The sequence below is a fragment of the Tasmannia lanceolata genome, unplaced genomic scaffold (assembly GCF_043159265.1).
Source record: "Tasmannia lanceolata isolate RefF3 unplaced genomic scaffold, GAP_Taslan_0.1 ptg000029l, whole genome shotgun sequence".
NCBI lineage: Eukaryota > Viridiplantae > Streptophyta > Magnoliopsida > Canellales > Winteraceae > Tasmannia > Tasmannia lanceolata.
The window spans coordinates 7,045,589-7,063,443 of record NW_027518706.1 but is presented as its reverse complement, the minus strand read 5'-3'; the positions used below and the strand labels follow the sequence as shown (position 1 = coordinate 7,063,443).

The 17,855-nt window shown below is 36.5% G+C and overlaps 1 protein-coding gene across 1 annotated transcript; it reads right to left on the bottom strand.

Annotated features, from left to right (window-relative positions):
- Positions 1 to 1,476: 1,476 nt before the first annotated feature.
- On the bottom strand, positions 1,477 to 14,009 carry LOC143859339 (V-type proton ATPase subunit e1-like). The gene is made up of 3 exons (XM_077370059.1): positions 13,742 to 14,009; positions 7,434 to 7,481; positions 1,477 to 1,891 (listed from the first exon to the last, which is right to left on the bottom strand). Exons 1-3 carry the CDS (start codon positions 13,837 to 13,839, stop codon positions 1,825 to 1,827), a joined length of 213 nt encoding a protein of 70 aa, XP_077226174.1. The 5' UTR covers positions 13,840 to 14,009; the 3' UTR covers positions 1,477 to 1,824.
- Positions 14,010 to 17,855: the final 3,846 nt, after the last annotated feature.

Genomic DNA, 17,855 nt, shown 5'->3' with positions numbered 1-17,855 from the left:
AGCCCCTTGATCAATAAGTCCTCAATTATGGTTTTGCTAAAGAAGTGAAAGTGTTAATTTTTGTAGTCCTTAATCTAACGATGTGATGTCCCGGAGGATGTGGGCCATCTCATGATGGTCTACCAGATCACTCGAATCAACGGCCTCAATTGTATTCAGTTGTCCACGGTTGGATCTTGATTTTACAATTCAAATATGGTACTCAGATTCTTTAAGTAACCACATCTTTGGATGATCTAAACCATTCATTTTTTGGGTAGGTAAGCTGGGATGATCTAAACCATTCATTTTTTTTGGGTGGTCATTGAACCCCGACTTCTGGGTCAAAGAACAAAGCCTTAACCATGGAACTTGAGGCCCAATCCCAACCATTCATTTATTGGGCTCCGCCATAGGTAGTGTGTCCTAATTTTTTTTTCCATTGGATGATCATAACCCTTGTATATATTTAGGGCTGCAACTCAAGCCGGGTTTTACCCGACCCGCATCGACGCTACCCGAAAATAGCCTGGGTTGGGTTTAGGTTTCTTGGGTTTCAGGTCGAGCCGGGTTTGAAGGGGCCCGTAAGTTATATAGTATGTATTTTTTTTTTCTATTGTTAGTTAAAAGTTAAGAGTGAAAACCCACGCACCCACTGTTATAGTATGTGAGTGTAATTTCTGCTTCTATGAGTTGAGTTGATTCAGCATTGTTTGTTGTAATTACAGCATTGTTTGATTACAACATCGTTTGATTCAAGTGTAATTACATCATTGTTTGATTCAAGTGTAATGTGAGTGTAATTTCTAATTCTATGAGTTGAGTTGCCTTGCCAAACAATTTTCCTTAAAAAATTGCGTCAATGTGAAAAAACCTGACCCGACCCGAACCAACTCGAGATTTATCATAGGTAGGGCCGGGTTTGGGAATCGTGGGTTTTCTGGAAAAAAACCCGACCCGACCCGAGATATTTCTCGGGTAGGGTTGGGTTCTCCAAAACCGACCTGCCCGACCCGAGTTGCGGCCCTATATATATTGGGTGGAAATCGGGAGCCCAAAAGGTACATAAGAAATTGGTGTGGAGATCAATTTGATCAGAAAATCCTATTCTAGACCCTTGATCCATTAAACCATATTTACACTTCTGCCAATGCAAACTAATCCACTGATTCCATGTGGGTTGGTCAAGATGATCTACAAAATCAACGGTCTTGATCTCACATACATGCCATGCCCCAGACAGACCCCCTAAAAAACAAAATCGTTTTACCATTGATTATAAAAGTAACTTCTAGTGGGACATAAAGGTGAATAATCTGGATGATAGGACAGACAGAGCAAATTAACCAATAACTAGTTTCTCTTTATTTGCTATTGATGAGACTACTCTCGTTCAACTTACGCTAGTAAAAGATACAATATCCATCAACTCGAATTAAGATTGACATCAAGATCAGACATGGAAAAAGAAAAAAAAAAACATATTTGAGAGGAAAATGATAAAGAAATGAGGATTTAGTAGCCAAAACACAAGTATTCTCATTTTAAGGTGTAATGAAATACCCCACAAATCTTTACATCAATGATCACAAAAGCAAAAGTTTCAATGAACCAGACAGATCAACAGAGTTCAACAGAACTTTTTCTATGATGTTTCAATCACTAGATATTGAGTTCTTGGATAAGTAGTACACAGAACTTTGTTCCAAGAAGAATAGGGTCCAAATTCTAGAGTGTATAGGAAGAAATGCAACATGAAATAAATCACTTTTGAGCAAGTGATCATACATGATTTCTATTACCTGAAAAGCCATCAGAAGTTTGGAACTCTTCAATAGATGCCTCTCACTCTCCTTCATTCAGTATAGGAACGATTAGAGGATTCAGCTGTGCAAGATATACAATTGCCCACCTAGCAATGCGAGAAAATAAAAGAAGTTCAGAAACAGAAGTTTTTTGCATGTTTTCTTCTCTAAAGGATGCATGGATCTGTACAATATGCAGGCAGTTTGCCATACATTCATGCACAAATTGTACAATATATCGGTAGCGAGTTTGTGAAATTCATGCACGAAGTGTACAAAATATTGGGAGAAAAGTTTGTGAATGTCACGGTGAGTAGTTACATAAAAATCAAAGTCTTCATATTAATAAGAGGAGAAACGAAGTTCTGAAATCAAATTTGACTGCAAAGTTCTAATATGGATGATTGAAGCAGACTGTATTTGTATGATTTTATGATTTCTTTATGAATTTAAAATATTATTTACAATATTTTCTAACATCTTTAATATATACTTTTTGTCAATCTAAATTTAACTTTTATATACAAAGATAAAGAAGGGATGCTCACGAGTTCAATGGCAGTAACTTTGAATAGATGGAAGAGAAAATGCATCATTTCCTTGAGAAACAATGGAGGAGTTGGGATCTCATGCTAAAATCAGATAAGTCATCAGACATTACATAACTGAGCAATTCAAAATATGAGGGCAGTCCCAAAACTGTATTTGGACTACTGAAATATTGAGTGTCATCTCTACTATGATAACAGAGGATGATAGCCAGAGATTAATGAAAGTTATTTTCAGAAATGAGGTTGTCTTGGCTCTTAAAGACATCCAAGACACAAAGGAACGGGCCCAGACGGTTACTCAAGAGCTGAACTGAACATATATAGTCTTGATTACAAAAGACAGGAATCCCAACAAAATCAGTCATCACTGACTTATCAGCCAATGCAACGCCATATCGACAAAATTCTCGGAAAATTCTGGTAAATAGATTCCGGCCTCTACTCCATAAGTTAATTTCTCCAACTCAGTCATGCTTTGTTCCAGGACAATATTCTCCCTGCTAAAGAATTGTTCATCAATATGTAGCAGAAAGTTGCAGGTTAAAATTAACTGTGTGAAGACGAACTGGGGGAACAAGTGTACGGCTGTATTTAATGGGATTTCCTTTCTACAAACACTACTCAAATTTGGGTTCTCCATCCCAAGGTGGAGAGCAATGGGCTCTGTCAAGAGACTCAAGACTCAGGATAGCTTCTTATGCTATTCTCGTCAATGGTGATCTAAATCCATTTTATGAATTCAGTAGAGGGCTGCGAGAACAAGACCCATTGTCTCCATATCTTTTCCTCTTATGTGCAGAGGTGCTCAATACAAAGTTAAGTCGATTGCATAAACTGAAGTTAATGATTTGTGAACAGGGGCACGTGCGTCGCTTGTCGACACGGACACGGAGTGTCGGACACAAAATACCCCTAAAATTTAGAAATGTGGACACAGCTAAAACATAAGTATATGTAATCATGATTTGTGGATATAGATTCGTGCATCGAGTTTCGACACGGATACGAGGTGTCTAACATGACAAACATATAGAATTACAGATTACTATCATAATTTGCAATAATATAAATCTTAGGATTAATCAACTATGATCTAAAACAAACATGAGACAATCAAATAACAATGCATTCATCAATTTAATCTATTCTCTTCAGTCTCCAATACGTTATACGTAGCGAGAAGGGAGAACAATAGGATACAATGAATGTAATGTTGAAATAAGAGTTTGTTTAGGGTTTTAGGTTTAGGGGAGGATATATAACAACAGATATTAGTTAAAGAAGAGCTAAAAGAAGAGTTTACAATAAAAGAAGATTTAATAATAAATGAGGTCAACACAACATTCAATAAATGTCACATTTGACATGGTACAAGAATGTATCGACATGCCCACATTAAGTCTGACACTTCTAGCGTTACATTTAAAAGTGTCAAACGGAGTGTCGACAAATGTGGACACGCATGTCGTGTCGGACACAACATGTGTGTAGGCAATAAATCCAAAGTGTTGACCAAATCATAGCCTAAAACGCAGTTCATTCCAGTATGCAGAATAAGAAGAGATATGAGGTATACAATGGTTAGCTGGTATGCGGTATATGGGGTAGACTTAGTTGGATCACTATTTGGGGTCACAAGTCGCTTTGGAGCGCTAATTTAGGCCACTCTGGTACTATATATATATACATATATAATTTTATACTCTTTTTACAAGAATATCACTCCATAGTCCATATTACATACATTTAAAAACAAAAGCAAAAAACTCATGTATGCCATACATATTTATTCAAAAAGAAATTTCTAGTGTCAAACCAAAATACATAAGATTTAAAGATCTCAAAATATCACTAAATAAAGTACTGGCATATATACTATGGCCGACATACCTGACCACAACTTCAACATAACCCCTCTACCATATACTCCTTTTAACCCCCACCTAACCTAATTTTGAAATCGTGACGGAAATTTTTCCCACTTTGGCAGTCAGCTCTCTCTCTCTCTCTCTCCACTTCTTGGTCAACATCTCAACTTCTCCCTCTCACCCCCATCAATTCCCTATCTCCATTCAATCCTTCTCCTCCTTTCTCTTCTCTCCTCTCCTGCTCTAATACACTTCCTCCCAGTGTCCCTTCTCACCTTAACTTCCACTATCAATCTCACCATCCTCCTCACTTCTTACATTCATCCCTTCCACTCCCCTTCCTGCTTCTTTGTCTCGTACTTTGTACTCCCATTTCTTTTTTCCACCTTCTACCCTTCTCCTCTTCAACCTTCCCGGTTAGGTTTATAAACCATTACCATCCCCACCCACCCCCAACTCTCAAAAATAAATATAAAAATCACCTTTATGCTTTACCTTTTTTCTATCTTGATTCTTATTTTATTTCTCCTTATCTTGGATGAGATCAACCTATTTCCTTCTCTACTCTAGCTATCTCTCTTCCCCATCTAGGAGACCACATGCAGTAGGACGACGCCGGGGGCTCAGTATGACATCACAAGTATGAATCCATCATATTATTTTTTTCATTAGCCTACCCATATTTCTTTCGAGTCTTTCGCCTCAACCTTAAACCTAATCTTTCTCATCCCATTCCCCCTGCAACACACCCTGAACCTATCCCCCTGTCATTCATATATCTTGCTATATACCTTTTGGCCGTATTTAAATATTACTCAATAGATCTGATTCTGTTTGTTAGACATAGATTGGGATCTGATTTCTATGATTTATCAGTAGATTTTTCCTTTGATTAGAATTTGACACTTGGATGAGCTGATCTCTATTGATGACTGTTTTTAAACACTAGATCTTTTTGAAAATTCTAGTTGCCAATTGATTATTATGTGTTGTTTATTTCATTGTTGGAATGTATATTACTATGAAATTGAATTAGAAACCTTTTATTGCTCCTAAATTCCTAGAAAATTCATCTGCCAACCTGTAGGGTTTGCTTCAATCATTTAGCACATCTGCAAGGAGTAAAACAGAAGAAGACATCAATATGCATCCATGGATCCTTCCCAAATTGCTCTCCTAATCTTTGGAAAAATCAAAGAACTCTACCACCTGACCAGGTGAACTATGATAATAGGTCTGATGATGCAATAGATGCCATTACACTTAGAGATGATACCGGTCTCCCAATTGAAGCTGCTTCAGCCCTTATCCCTGCTATCTCAAGTGCTACATCTGAGAACATAATGTTGTAGGACCCTGCTAGTGTTCCTACATCGATTTACTCATCAAGACTTCTGATCAGTGGTCTAGATCTAATGTTTTCAGTCAAGGAAGAAAAAAAGAAGAAGAAATCTCCAACCTCCAAACCTCATTGATGATTTCATTAGTGTTATCAACCTATCTCCATTGTCCCTTCGAATTTCCAAGATGTGCACCGAATGACCCAATCGTGTTTCTTGAGTTGAATCCCCTTCCCCCCATCTAACCTACATCCAATCTCTCTTTTGAAGTTATGAATCTGCCATGAGCAACGTACACACCTCAGCATCATTTGAGTCTGATACCAAATGGACCTGAGTAAGAGAATATGACCTTGACTCTCACCTTTAAAAATTCCACTAACATTTGTTTTACATGGATTACCCTAAAGGCTGCCATCAAAGTTTATCTTAATGGTGTCGGACAGTGGTCATACCCACTTGCCCATTCGCATCCCCTTCAAAAGTCTTTCCATCAGAACTTATTTTTCATTTTATGAAAAATTGAGTTAATATCTCCCAAAAGTTCTATCTTGTCAATGCCCAATAAACCAATGGATTTTTTTATATTCCCAATCAAATTTAAGTAAAAGTGCCAATGCTCTAGGTATTTGAGTGATAGATGCAGCCCCTCCTTGTGAGGCATTTGAGTGATAGAAGCCGCCCTTCTTTGTGAGGGAGGTCTTCAGCTTTAGTCTCGCTGATCTCAGATTTCGGTCCGTCTCAACCAACTTATGTAACCCAAAAAAAAAAAAAAGAAGGGAAAAGAAACCTCTTTGTCTTACAAATATTTGTCAGTTCCTCTAACCATAAGATTTTTTCCACCACAAAAAGAGACCACGGCCCAAAGAATACATCCTTCATCACCACAACCAACAAGATATCTTCCACAAAATTGACCAAACACCAACCTCTTCATATCCTGTGACAATCACCAACTTTGTGCCTCTTTTCTCTATTTCTTTTCACTGAAAAGGTCTTCAAGGAGAACCTCAAAGCGAGTCCATATGAAGCCCGTCGAAATATAAGAAAAAATGTCCCTTGAGGAAACTATTCCAAGAGAGTGCTTTGTTTGATGTTTTGAAAGAATGGAATCACGTTACAAGTGGAAAGCACATAATTGTTTATTTTGAAAAGTTTGGGAAGCACATAATAAAACATCCTTTTCTATATACTTTGAACTAAATATCTTTCATAGGTCACTATTTGCTAGTAAGAGAAGCAATAGGCAAAATGATCCATTATTGCAATCCTTTCCATCTAAGGAGTGGACAAAAGGTTTATGTGAAGATTGGACATGGAATCCATCACGACATTATTTAAATCTATAATATTTAGATCATAGAACAAAATCTCGGTCAAGGCTTTGATCTTCAACCTAGATGTCGGAGGTTCAATCCCGGCTAACTTATCAAAAAAAAATTAAATAAAAAATCATAGAACAAAATCTTGTTTACAATGAGGCTTAAGTTTTATAGCATGTGATGAGGATCTATCACAATTGTATATGGCAACTTATTAATTGAAAAAACATCCTTTCAGAGGGAAAAGGTTTGTGGATCAAGTTTTACGGGAGATGATAAAAAACCCTTCAATATGCATTGACCTTCAATTAAAATGTTTATTATAAACAATGGACCTAATTTTCTAAAAGAGTAGAATCTTTGAAAACCAGAACACCACTACCTAGAACATTTTGAGCCATTCAAGGATACTTGAGTTGTCAGTCAGAAACGAAACACAGATAAGAGAGAAATCACAAGAGAAGCTTGTAAACATAGAAAGGCCTTCAAAAGAGTTCAAACTTTAAATGCTCCAAAATGTGAATAATTTCTATAGTATGTAGCCATATAAAAAACGATGAGAACTTACATCATCCAACAACAAACAGTTGCAGTCATAACCAATGTTAGGTGGAGCCTGTATCAGAGAAAAAACATTAATAATTAGCAGATTTGCAGATTAAGATAGGGAGAGATCACAAGCATCCAATCAACACGAGAGAGACAGAGAGAGCACATGTATACAATCAACACTTGAGAGAAATAAGTTGCCAAATTGAAAAATCCAAGTATAATTTTGGCAGACTTAACAAACGGCATGGTTCCATCTTCATTTTTATTCTAATCAACATGACAACAGAACTATAAGTGGCACCAATATTATATCCATTGTATGAAACACAAAATAGCAACTAGTGACTGCATGCTGATTGTTCTCGCCATATACCATTGAAATTACTGTATGTGAATGCATAGCATTGGTACGCAGGATGATACAGAGAGCAATCATGACATATCTACTTTCAATAAGTTAGCATGGCTAATCCCAATTTGTGGTGTCCCAAGTCCCAACTCACATGTCCATGGTGTTGATTGCTAACTCAAAGTTCCTTCTGACAAACAGTAGCCCAAAACAATATAGAATACAATTGTGATTGACAAATTGATAGAATCATGGTTTAAAGTAACATCCTAGACCAACGTATTCAAGGAGCCTCAAAATCCTAGGCCACTGAACACTCGATACCTAAGCAATAGGCCAGGAAGAAAGCCTAGGACAAACTATATTATACACCTAAGCATATCTAACATGTTGGATCAAATACTCCAATTTGCATATCCAATTGTTTTACAACAATATAAGCATACTAATGGATGCATTTATTGTTTAATGGAATAGCCATTTTGATGGGGACATCAACAATGGGCGTGGATACAAGGTTTACAAGCGTAGACGTAGACGAGAATGATGGCGGGGACTCTAGCATGGATCACAGACATTGTAGTCTTTTTATTATTATTTACTTTCTATTTTCGTCTTTTTATTTGTAGCCTACTTTTTTGGCATCAAATCTCATTCGTTTGGCATGTTTTTGGTATTATTAGAAAGGTTTTTCAATTACCTATCTAATGGGCCCAAGATCACATGATTTGGATGTGATTTGAGCAAGTTATGAGTGTTTTTAGGAAGTGGTAAAGGTCTATTACGGAATTACTATTTTAGGTAACTTTTGATCTTTACTTAGTTTTCTTTGGATTAGATGATTGGTTGAGATTAGTTTTTAACTTTAAGTTATCTTCTAGGGTTTCTTTTCTTATAAGTACATCTTATGAAAGCAATGTAAAAGGCTTTTGAATATTGAATAGAATTGAGAATTTTTTGTGAGAGCTATTGTGGCTTGGACTTCTTCTTCTCTTCTCCTCTTGGTGGCTCGAAGCCATTCTTCTCTCATCTCCTCTCATCTATCATCTTCTATTATCTTCTATTTCTTCAATCAAATCAACACAAACGAGGTTAGTAAATCAGATTTTCTATTTTCTTGAACCCTAAAACTAGAAAAATAAAAATTCATAGATCTCTCTTGTTCTCCAAGATCTTGTTATGAGATTTTGAGGGATTGTTTTTATGATTAAACCTCAGTCTAAATACCCACGAACCCTATCTTTAAACCCATTTTGAGCCTTATTGCAATTTTCACCCTTTTCAAGCCCCAAAACTAGTTTTAGTGAACCCTAGCTTAAATCTACCATCAAATCAAAGCCTCACCCTAGGTTAACCTTTCTTTTACCTTCTAAACCTTAACCTAAGATTTGGACAGCAGTATTAAACCAAAATCCCAGATCTGCCAAATTATTAAAATACTCTTACAGCCCAAAACTGGACCGTTTTGAGCCTTTTACTGCTGCTGGACATTTTTTTATTTTTCTTCATTGGATATATTATTTTCATGCTTATGTTACATCTATTTCATTGGTACTTACATTAGCTTTTAGTTATTTTAATTGGTTGCACGCGTAAAACATAGTTTAGGCCTAATTTTGTCATTAACAATTCACCTGAAAGAGCTTTATCTATTGGATGATTTGTATAAGGTTTATTTCATGCTAATTATGTTCCTTCTAATTATTGAATGCATTCTAAGCCTCGATATTGCTGCGGCCCGATAATTAAACCTTCATTAAATTAGCCCTAGGTTAGTCCCTTTAGAAGCTTTGAGTCTTCCGAGCTAACCCTAAGCCTTTCCTAAAACCATTATCCCATTAGGAGTATAGGATTTTCCCTAGATTAGGTATTGTCCTGCATCACATTTGATGCAGGCTAGGAAACCATTGAAGTTTTAAATCAAGCCAAGAAGGAGTACTCAAAGACTCCATGTTTTACAACATTTGAGAACATGATTCACTGATCGACATCCCATTCCCTTGATTGAGACAAAAATCCCTCAATCGAGAGTCTAGACCATCGATCGTCAAATCAGGCCAATGGAAAGAGCGGAACGTGGGGAATGTTTTTAATTTGAGGGAGTCAAGACTCATACACGCCCTTGCAAAAAAGAGGGGTAAGGCGATCCCATTTAATATGGCACAGGAAACCAAATATCATAAATGTCTTTAATTTGACGAATAAGGGCGCCCTTTGCCGCCTTTTTCGCAAGAGCGCCTGTGAATCTAACATTCCTCTTTTAATTTATTTTTCTTTCTTTTTCTTGCTCGTTTCCTTAGCGGTTTAGGAGTATAATTTTATGTGATTGTTTCCATTATAAAAGCAAACACATTCTAGGTTATTAGAGAGTTGAATGAAAGTAGAGTTGAGGCTCCTTTTATATTAATTGGTTGTGCTTTCAACTCCATGAGTCAAACTCCCTTCATACTCTTCTCATGGTTGATGATGTCTTTCAATTGGCACTAGAAGCTGAGAGATGGCCCTGCGTTCCTTGCAAAGAGATACTGATAGAGGCCTCCTAGCTCAACCAAGAAAGGCCCCGTGGCTAGTCAACTGAAACCCACTCTTTATCCTGAGAGCATTGCCACGGACATTGTTGTTAAAATCGTACGATTCACATTAAATGATCCAAATCGGAAGGAAGAATTGTTCCGGTAAAAATCGAACAATTCAAGTATGGTTTTTACTATTCTTTTTTTGTTTGCTTATATTTCTGTGTTGGTCCCTTTATGATAAGAAATAAATCGTATATACCCCCGCCCCCCCCCCCTCTTTTTCTTCTCTTCTTTATTTCTCCCCCTCATTCTTGCTTCTTTTTCTTCTATTCTTTCCTTCTCCCCTTAGTCAAACAAAAAATTCCCAAAGTTTGGCGATTTATTTTTGAATGATTGAAATTTTTTTGTGAATTTGACTTTCATACATCAATTAAAGCTTCAAATCCTATTTTCTTTGTTGAATCTAGTAAATCTATGTTGACTTGGGTCCATCATATCATGCCAGACCCATATATATGGATATGCATCAAATGATATCTATATCGGCCGACATTTCAAACCATGCTTGACAATCACGTCTCCACGATCATAGCTTCATTTCCCATTCTATCTATCTTCACCATCTCGATTTTCATGCTATTTCACCTCCTCTCTTCACCTTGATGCTACTATTACTGTCCTAGCCCTAATCATCATTCTTCACCATGTTTACTGCATGCCTCTCTGCTTTAAACTCACCTGCTTTCGGTAGGAACATGTTTCCGACGCAAGAGAAATAATTCTCACCATGATTTCATTCAATATTTTACCGAGATTGGTTATTGAGAACATTTTTTCTAGTTTTACTAAAAGAATTGGATTCAAGTGATTCCAATAATTAGTCAAATAGTTTTAAGAACCATTTAAATACGCATCTTCATAGAATTTTTGAAGGGGTCTGAATCCTCACATTGATTTTGTTCAGTATTTAAATGAGATGGGTTGGCGCAGGCAACCCCGAGTCAACTTGGCAGTTTTTTAAACATTTTAGACCACTTACTTGATAATCCACTTGATGCAAGAAGATTCAAACGCTCGCCTACATATGAATATGATATCAAGCTAACAAAAACTGATATGAGCTCTGATCGATCATTTTACGCTGATTTCTTGCCAGGGAAAAATGAACTCGGATACACCCAAATGCATGGGAAAACTCCCAATACATGCTTTTGTTTTTTCGTTTCCCTCCTTAACAATCCAAAACTCCATTTGTATAGATTTTTTTATAGATACAATATTTATAGTAATTGAAGGCATCCTTAACTCTCATACCAAAGGAAATTGCAAAAATAGCCCTAATAACATAAAAAAATACTAAAAACCTTTTGGCAGTTTTTTTTTAATTAGTTAGTTAATATACTTCACCTAAAGCCTTTAGACACTTGACAATCCTAAAATGCACTATCAGAAATTGAGTAGATTACCCGATGGGCTAAGGTTGCCTACTTTGGATCCTTCATCACCAACTGAAAAGAATAAAGCTCTGGAGAGTTCATTGAGTGGACAATTATAGTGTGTCTTGACCTTATCTGATCTATGGATTAACAGGTTTCACTAGATAAATTATCAGCCTCATATTCTTTGGCTGATTTTGCTTCCAACATGCTTCTCTTCTGCACAACCTAACCCTGCACTAGTCTCTCCCACTATTTTTAAGGGAAAAAATTTCACCTTTCGAAATTTAACAGCTTATTCCTTTGTAATAGGATCACAACATGGTTTCGATTGCAGTGAAATTCCTCTGTTCAACAACCCCAATCTGTAGCATACTTTTGATTGCGATGAATTTGAATTTAATTTCAACAATTCAATCCCCTCTTTGGAGTTCTGTTTTACGTTGGATTAGCCTCCAAAGCTTAATTCGTCTCCCTCAGCAAAAATGTCTTCGTATTAATAGATTATATTTCTTACATTTCAAGCATAATAATATCTTTGATTACTAGTTTTATGTGCTCATCCATGATTGGATTTTTTAGCACATCTTCTCCAGTCGCCTTTAGAAAATTCCTACAAGCTTTCATAGAAGAGATCTTGGACTCTTCAAATCCAAGACCTTAATCTCAATCTCAAGGTTTGACAATGATATTATAGAAAAGTGTTGATAATCTTCTTTACATTTTTTCAAAATACCAATTAAGAGGAACACACAATATGGCCTTATCTCTCCACGCTTTAACATGCATGCACTGCCATAACAAAATAAACCCATCCATCCTCTGGACCAATACATGGTAAGAAAGATCTATCTAGTTCAATGGGTACAAACTTAAGACACCAATTGCATAAAAAATCAATTCTCCGATAAAGTGGTTGACTGAAATCACATGTAATGTACAGTAAGATTAGTATAAAGATATATCATGCAATCCACTCAAATCTTGTCGATTACCATGATCTTTGGTTCTACTTTCACATTTTGTTCCAAGTCATCACGACATGAAACATAGAGCTGCCATGTTATTCATAGAGCATTACGAATATGAAGGTAGTTTAGTAGATTGAGGTGGAAATATGTACTCTGCCACCCATAAACAAATTAACAATTCTACCAAATAAGCACACGTTTCTACCAAACAAGCATACTTTATCTACCATGACATAATGCAAATAATTCACCAAACATTCCACAAACTCATTGAGTCCCACAATTATCAAAGATCACAAAACGGTAATCTTGCTATCCGTTGTTTCAAACACCACATTTTCATCGGAAACACCTGTTGAAGTATAAATGATTAAATAAAACCAACTCTAACAGTTTAGTCCCTGTTCATTTAAGATCATGACAACCGATTGTGAGTGTCAAACCGATTATCGGACTCAAAATTAGCAGTCACAATAGTTTGTCATAATCTCAAACGAACAAGGCTTTAAGGTTTTGGAGTAATTGGTTGTTTCACAACAACGAAATTGGATCCAACTGTTACGTGCTTGATTGGCCATAACGCAAATAAAGAAAAGAAAAAAGATAGACTAGAGAAGGGGATGGTTGATTAGAGGCAACCGGACATCCTAACGGCTCAATTCGAGAGGAGCCATGACACTCCAAAACAAAGTTTCCTTCATTGTTGTAAAATTATCTCTTCTTCCCATTTCTTTGAATTACTACTACATAAATACAAGCAAGAGGGAGTGCCACATCACAAGCCAATTTACCCACTAACAAGACAACATCACAAATAACTAACCCCACAACCCTAAACTACATACCCCACAACTACATAACTACTACATTAAAAATTTAAAACTACCCATAAACATAAGAACATATCACCAATAACATCAGATTTATAATTCATATTTATAATTACACATTAATTTACTTATCATACATCCAACAATTTGAAAAGAAGAAAAAAAATACAGGACATAAACATAATATAACAAAAAAAAAGGAAACAAAGAAGATGAAATTACAGATTGATGGAGGGGCCTCTGTTGAAGCACAATCTTGAAGACAGAGAGGCAACAATGCCTGCCAAGATGAAAATTAGGGTTGTTACCCAAAAACCCATGATCGATTTGATCGCTACCTCAAAGATCAAAATTAGGGTTTCTGGAACGAAATTTCTGGATCAATTACTTAATTTCGGAAATGGGTAGAAACCCACAGCTTCCTGCGTAAAATGTTAGATTTTCGAGTCTGTTTGGATTGAAAGAAAAACATTTTTAGCGGAAAAAAATTTCATAGGGAATTTTTATTTTCTTGGAAACGATGAGATGGGGCCCTCTTAAGTGATGGGTCCCTCTTAAGTGATAAATGAATAGGGTTTGTTCAAGTCTTTTTTTTTATGTGTCTAAAAAAGTAAGATAATTTAGAAGAGGAAAATATTTTCCTTTTCAAACTTTTTTCTAGAAAATTCTTGCAATCCAAACAGGGAAAAACCTGTTTTTTTCCTGGGAAATAAATTTTCCAGCGTTTGATAAACTAATTTTGCATTGGAGATTTTTTTTTGTTTTGGATACTGATATTGGCACAGCAGGTTTTATTAATTGCACAAACGTAGCTTGTCTCTTCTGTTTTATCAGGCTTGTGAGAGCTTTTTGGAACTGTAATAAGTAATAAGCTTTGACAGCTGTTTAAATACTAAAAGACAAAAGGAATTAGTGCAATTATTAAAACATGGTAGTGACAACGTCAATAATTTTTTTCCTTAGACCTTCTTTAGGGTTCTAAAAGAAAAGCTAAGCCGTTGATTTTTTATATTTTTGTATCTATAACATGGATGTCTTTTCGTGATGGGACCAAAGGCCATGCGGGTTAACTTATGTTCTGCAATATCACCGTACACGTGGCATGGGGTCCATCCTTACCATGATTTTTTTTCCTCTTGGGCCCTGTTTGGGTAGCAGGAAAAAAAATTTCTTGAGGTAAAATTTTTCCTTGGAATTTTTTTGTTTCCATAATTTAGAGGGAAATGATAAATTTTAGGCCAAAAATGAAGAAACAAAAATTATGAAAGTAGCGTATCTAAGCAGCTAAAAATCAGGAAACAAAAAAACAGGGTAGACTTATTCCGATTTTTAGCCACTTTTCAGGTTCATCTCCATCGTGCCCTCTCAAATCTCTCTCCTCCTCTCACTACGCTGCTACTCTCTCACCGCCTAGAGACAACGATTTATCATGAAAATAAATTCCTTCATACCAGACATGGCGTAAAGAAAGCTTCTAAAATGGGTTTTAAGGTGAAGATTTCTAGTGTTTGGGAGATTTGGTGTGAAAATATAGGCCCTGTTTGAATTGCAAGAATTTCTTGGAAAAGTTTGTAGAGGAAAAATATTTATAAAGGTTTTTTTTTTTACACTAAAAAACTATGAATTGAACCAACCTTATTCAATTTTTACTTTCCCTTCAATTTATGATATTATCCCTTTAGAAGTTAAAGGCCTGAAGAGTCCACCCATGGTTTCCCACTATGTATGGCATAGATATAGATTTATATTTTCAAAATATTCTCCTAATCATATCCAAAGAAAAAACTTCAAAAGTTGAAAACCTCTAGGTTTACACTAATTATGTGAGAGAGAAGCTGAATGCAACCCAACATGGTCAATTTCAAGAGAAGTTAAAAACCTTTTATAGATTAAATGAAACCGTTTTGTAGATTCAATAACTAAGATTTACCCCAAAAAAATTTACAGGATTTCTTGGATTGCAAATACAGGGAGGGATACATCTAAGGGTGTCAATTTTGGCTCGGGCTCGGAAGGTCACTCGAGCTCGGCTCGAATCCTTAACAAGCCGAGCCGAGCCCGATTTAGGCCAGGCTCGGCTCGTTAAGGCTCGTTAAGAATTTAATATATTTAAATATATATATTATATATTAATATATACACTAAAAGGGTTGTCCAGGGAGTGAAAGGGGGAGGCAAAATATGTCACTTCATTTTAGGAACCCCATTTGTTACTTGGATAACCCCCATAGTGTAAAAAAAGTAGTGAAATTACACTATATAGGGCTGTCCAGGGAAGATGAGGGGTGTGAACTTAATATAACCCAAGCTCGGTAAGGCTCGCGAGCCTGGCCGAGCCTGACCGAGTCCGAGCCGAGCTTTTCAGCTTAACGAGTCCGAGCCGAGCCGAGCCTACATTAAGTGAGCCTTGTCGCTTGAGCTTAGCCTGGCCCCCTCTCATAGTTCCATGAATTCTTTTCTAATCCAAGATATTAAGATAACGGGCCCCAAAGTCGAAGGAACCTGCATACACAAAATCATTGTGATAGTTAAAATGAATTAGCTGATTTCAACACCATTGTTATACACTTCCTACATTTTTCTAGATGCTACATTGGAGATGTTAAAAATACTGGACATTAATATCAGAATTTAGTGTTGTATTCCCACCACAACCAGGTTTCTAATTTACAATAACTATTTATTTGATGAGAATGCGAGATTAAGGAGCTATCCAATTGGAGTTTGAGTTTCAGGCGTAAGGAAATCTAGTTGTACACCGTCTTAAGCTTGCATATCCAAGTTAAAATATGTTACTCTACTAACATCAGAACTTTGGATAGGCAAATGAGAAGGAATCCATCTAGTTAGGAGAGGTCACAGGCTCTTATCTCATTGATGCTCAGGTTTCTCACACTACCCTGACTTACGTAACCAAAATAAGGGTAGTGTCAGAAATCTGATAGAATTTCCTTTCTTTTTTTATTTGATTCTCAAATATTCTTTCAGTAGTGTGATTAGTGATATCTTTAATTCCCTCCTCTATTTGCCGACGTGATTCTTTTATTCCTTGATTTCTGATAATTGTTGGGAAAGGAAATTGCAGGGTGATAGATTCACACGTATTTTTGGTAATGTTTGGATTTGGGTATGGGCCCACATTGTTTGGATGATCCAAAGCATTCATTTGATGGGCCCTGACATAGATAGGGTGTGCCCAAAAAATCAGCTCCATTGGATCATCCTAACCCTTCAATCTGTGGACGAACCGTCAACTAAGGGGGCCTACCTTATACAAATTGAAACTACAGGGGGTGTAGTTGTCATGTTTTAAACTATAGGGGTAGAAGTGGATGTGTCAGAAACTAGAAGGGGTGTAAATGTAATTTTCCCTATTACTTATTAGTCTGCAACACCGAGAGTGCAGGAAAAGGACGTGCAAATATGACCAGCCACATGTGACGGTGGATGATTAGCAAATCCACTAATTAGCTTGTTCAGTACTTTTGTTAGAATAACTAGTAAAAATGCACTTGCAATACATTTCGCGTAAGAATAACCACAAATTAAGTAATGGCCTAAAAATAGCGGTAAAACCTACAGAAGTGAACTCTATGCATTTAGATAAGCATAAGCAGAAATGACATTTTTTTATGACAAAGACCATTTGGCATGTGAATTGGTACAAACATTTAGCATAAATAAACCCTAAGACAATGTGATTAAGAAGACCTCCATTCCTGCTTGGATTTTTTCTCCTTTTCTCTGGGGTTAGGATCTAGGCAGCACCCATCAGTCGTGTGGGTGAGAGACATGCAAAGGTGCAAGTGTTGGCTTCCAGTCATATTCGATTATCCGATGGAGAATTCCAGACGAGGTGGAGATGTCAATGAAGTTCGAGAGTGGTGCTGCTGCTTCTATTCCACACATAGCCGGGCATAGCTCAACCTTGAGGCTTCAACGGTTTGGGAGTCCATATACAATTGCTTTCCAATTGCAAGAGTCCAAAATTTGAGATGCAACCCAGGTAGTCTGACCCATATTGGGATATAGCCAGTAACCTTAGTTTCACCAATGATAGATTCGGTGACCATTTCCTCAGAATTAGAGTTCTCCCCTTAACCAAAAGTCCAAAACACCCAAAAAAGACTATTTGCAACTTACAAATGATTTAAAAAAAAAATAAAAATTAGTCTTCATGAAATGCAACCAATAGAAAAAAAAAGAACAAAGAAAAAAAATTAAAAGTTTCATCTTACCCTGGTTTCTCATGACTTGCAGCTAGAAGTTCACACAGAAAACATAGCTTAGCATTGTCCTCTTCCATGCTCGGACGGTTTGTTGCTTGCTGGTTTCT

Bases quoted from the DNA above. Each gene is read 5' to 3' on its own strand.
- LOC143859339 (XM_077370059.1), bottom strand. From the start codon at position 13,839: ATGGGTTTTTGGGTAACAACCCTAATTTTCATCTTGGCAGGCATTGTT. The intron at 7,482-13,741 runs GTAATTTCATCT...TCTCTGATACAG, and splicing joins AGAGGCCCCTCCATCAATCT to GCTCCACCTAACATTGGTTA. The intron at 1,892-7,433 runs GTAAGTTCTCAT...TCGCATTGCTAG, and splicing joins ACTGTTTGTTGTTGGATGAT to GTGGGCAATTGTATATCTTG.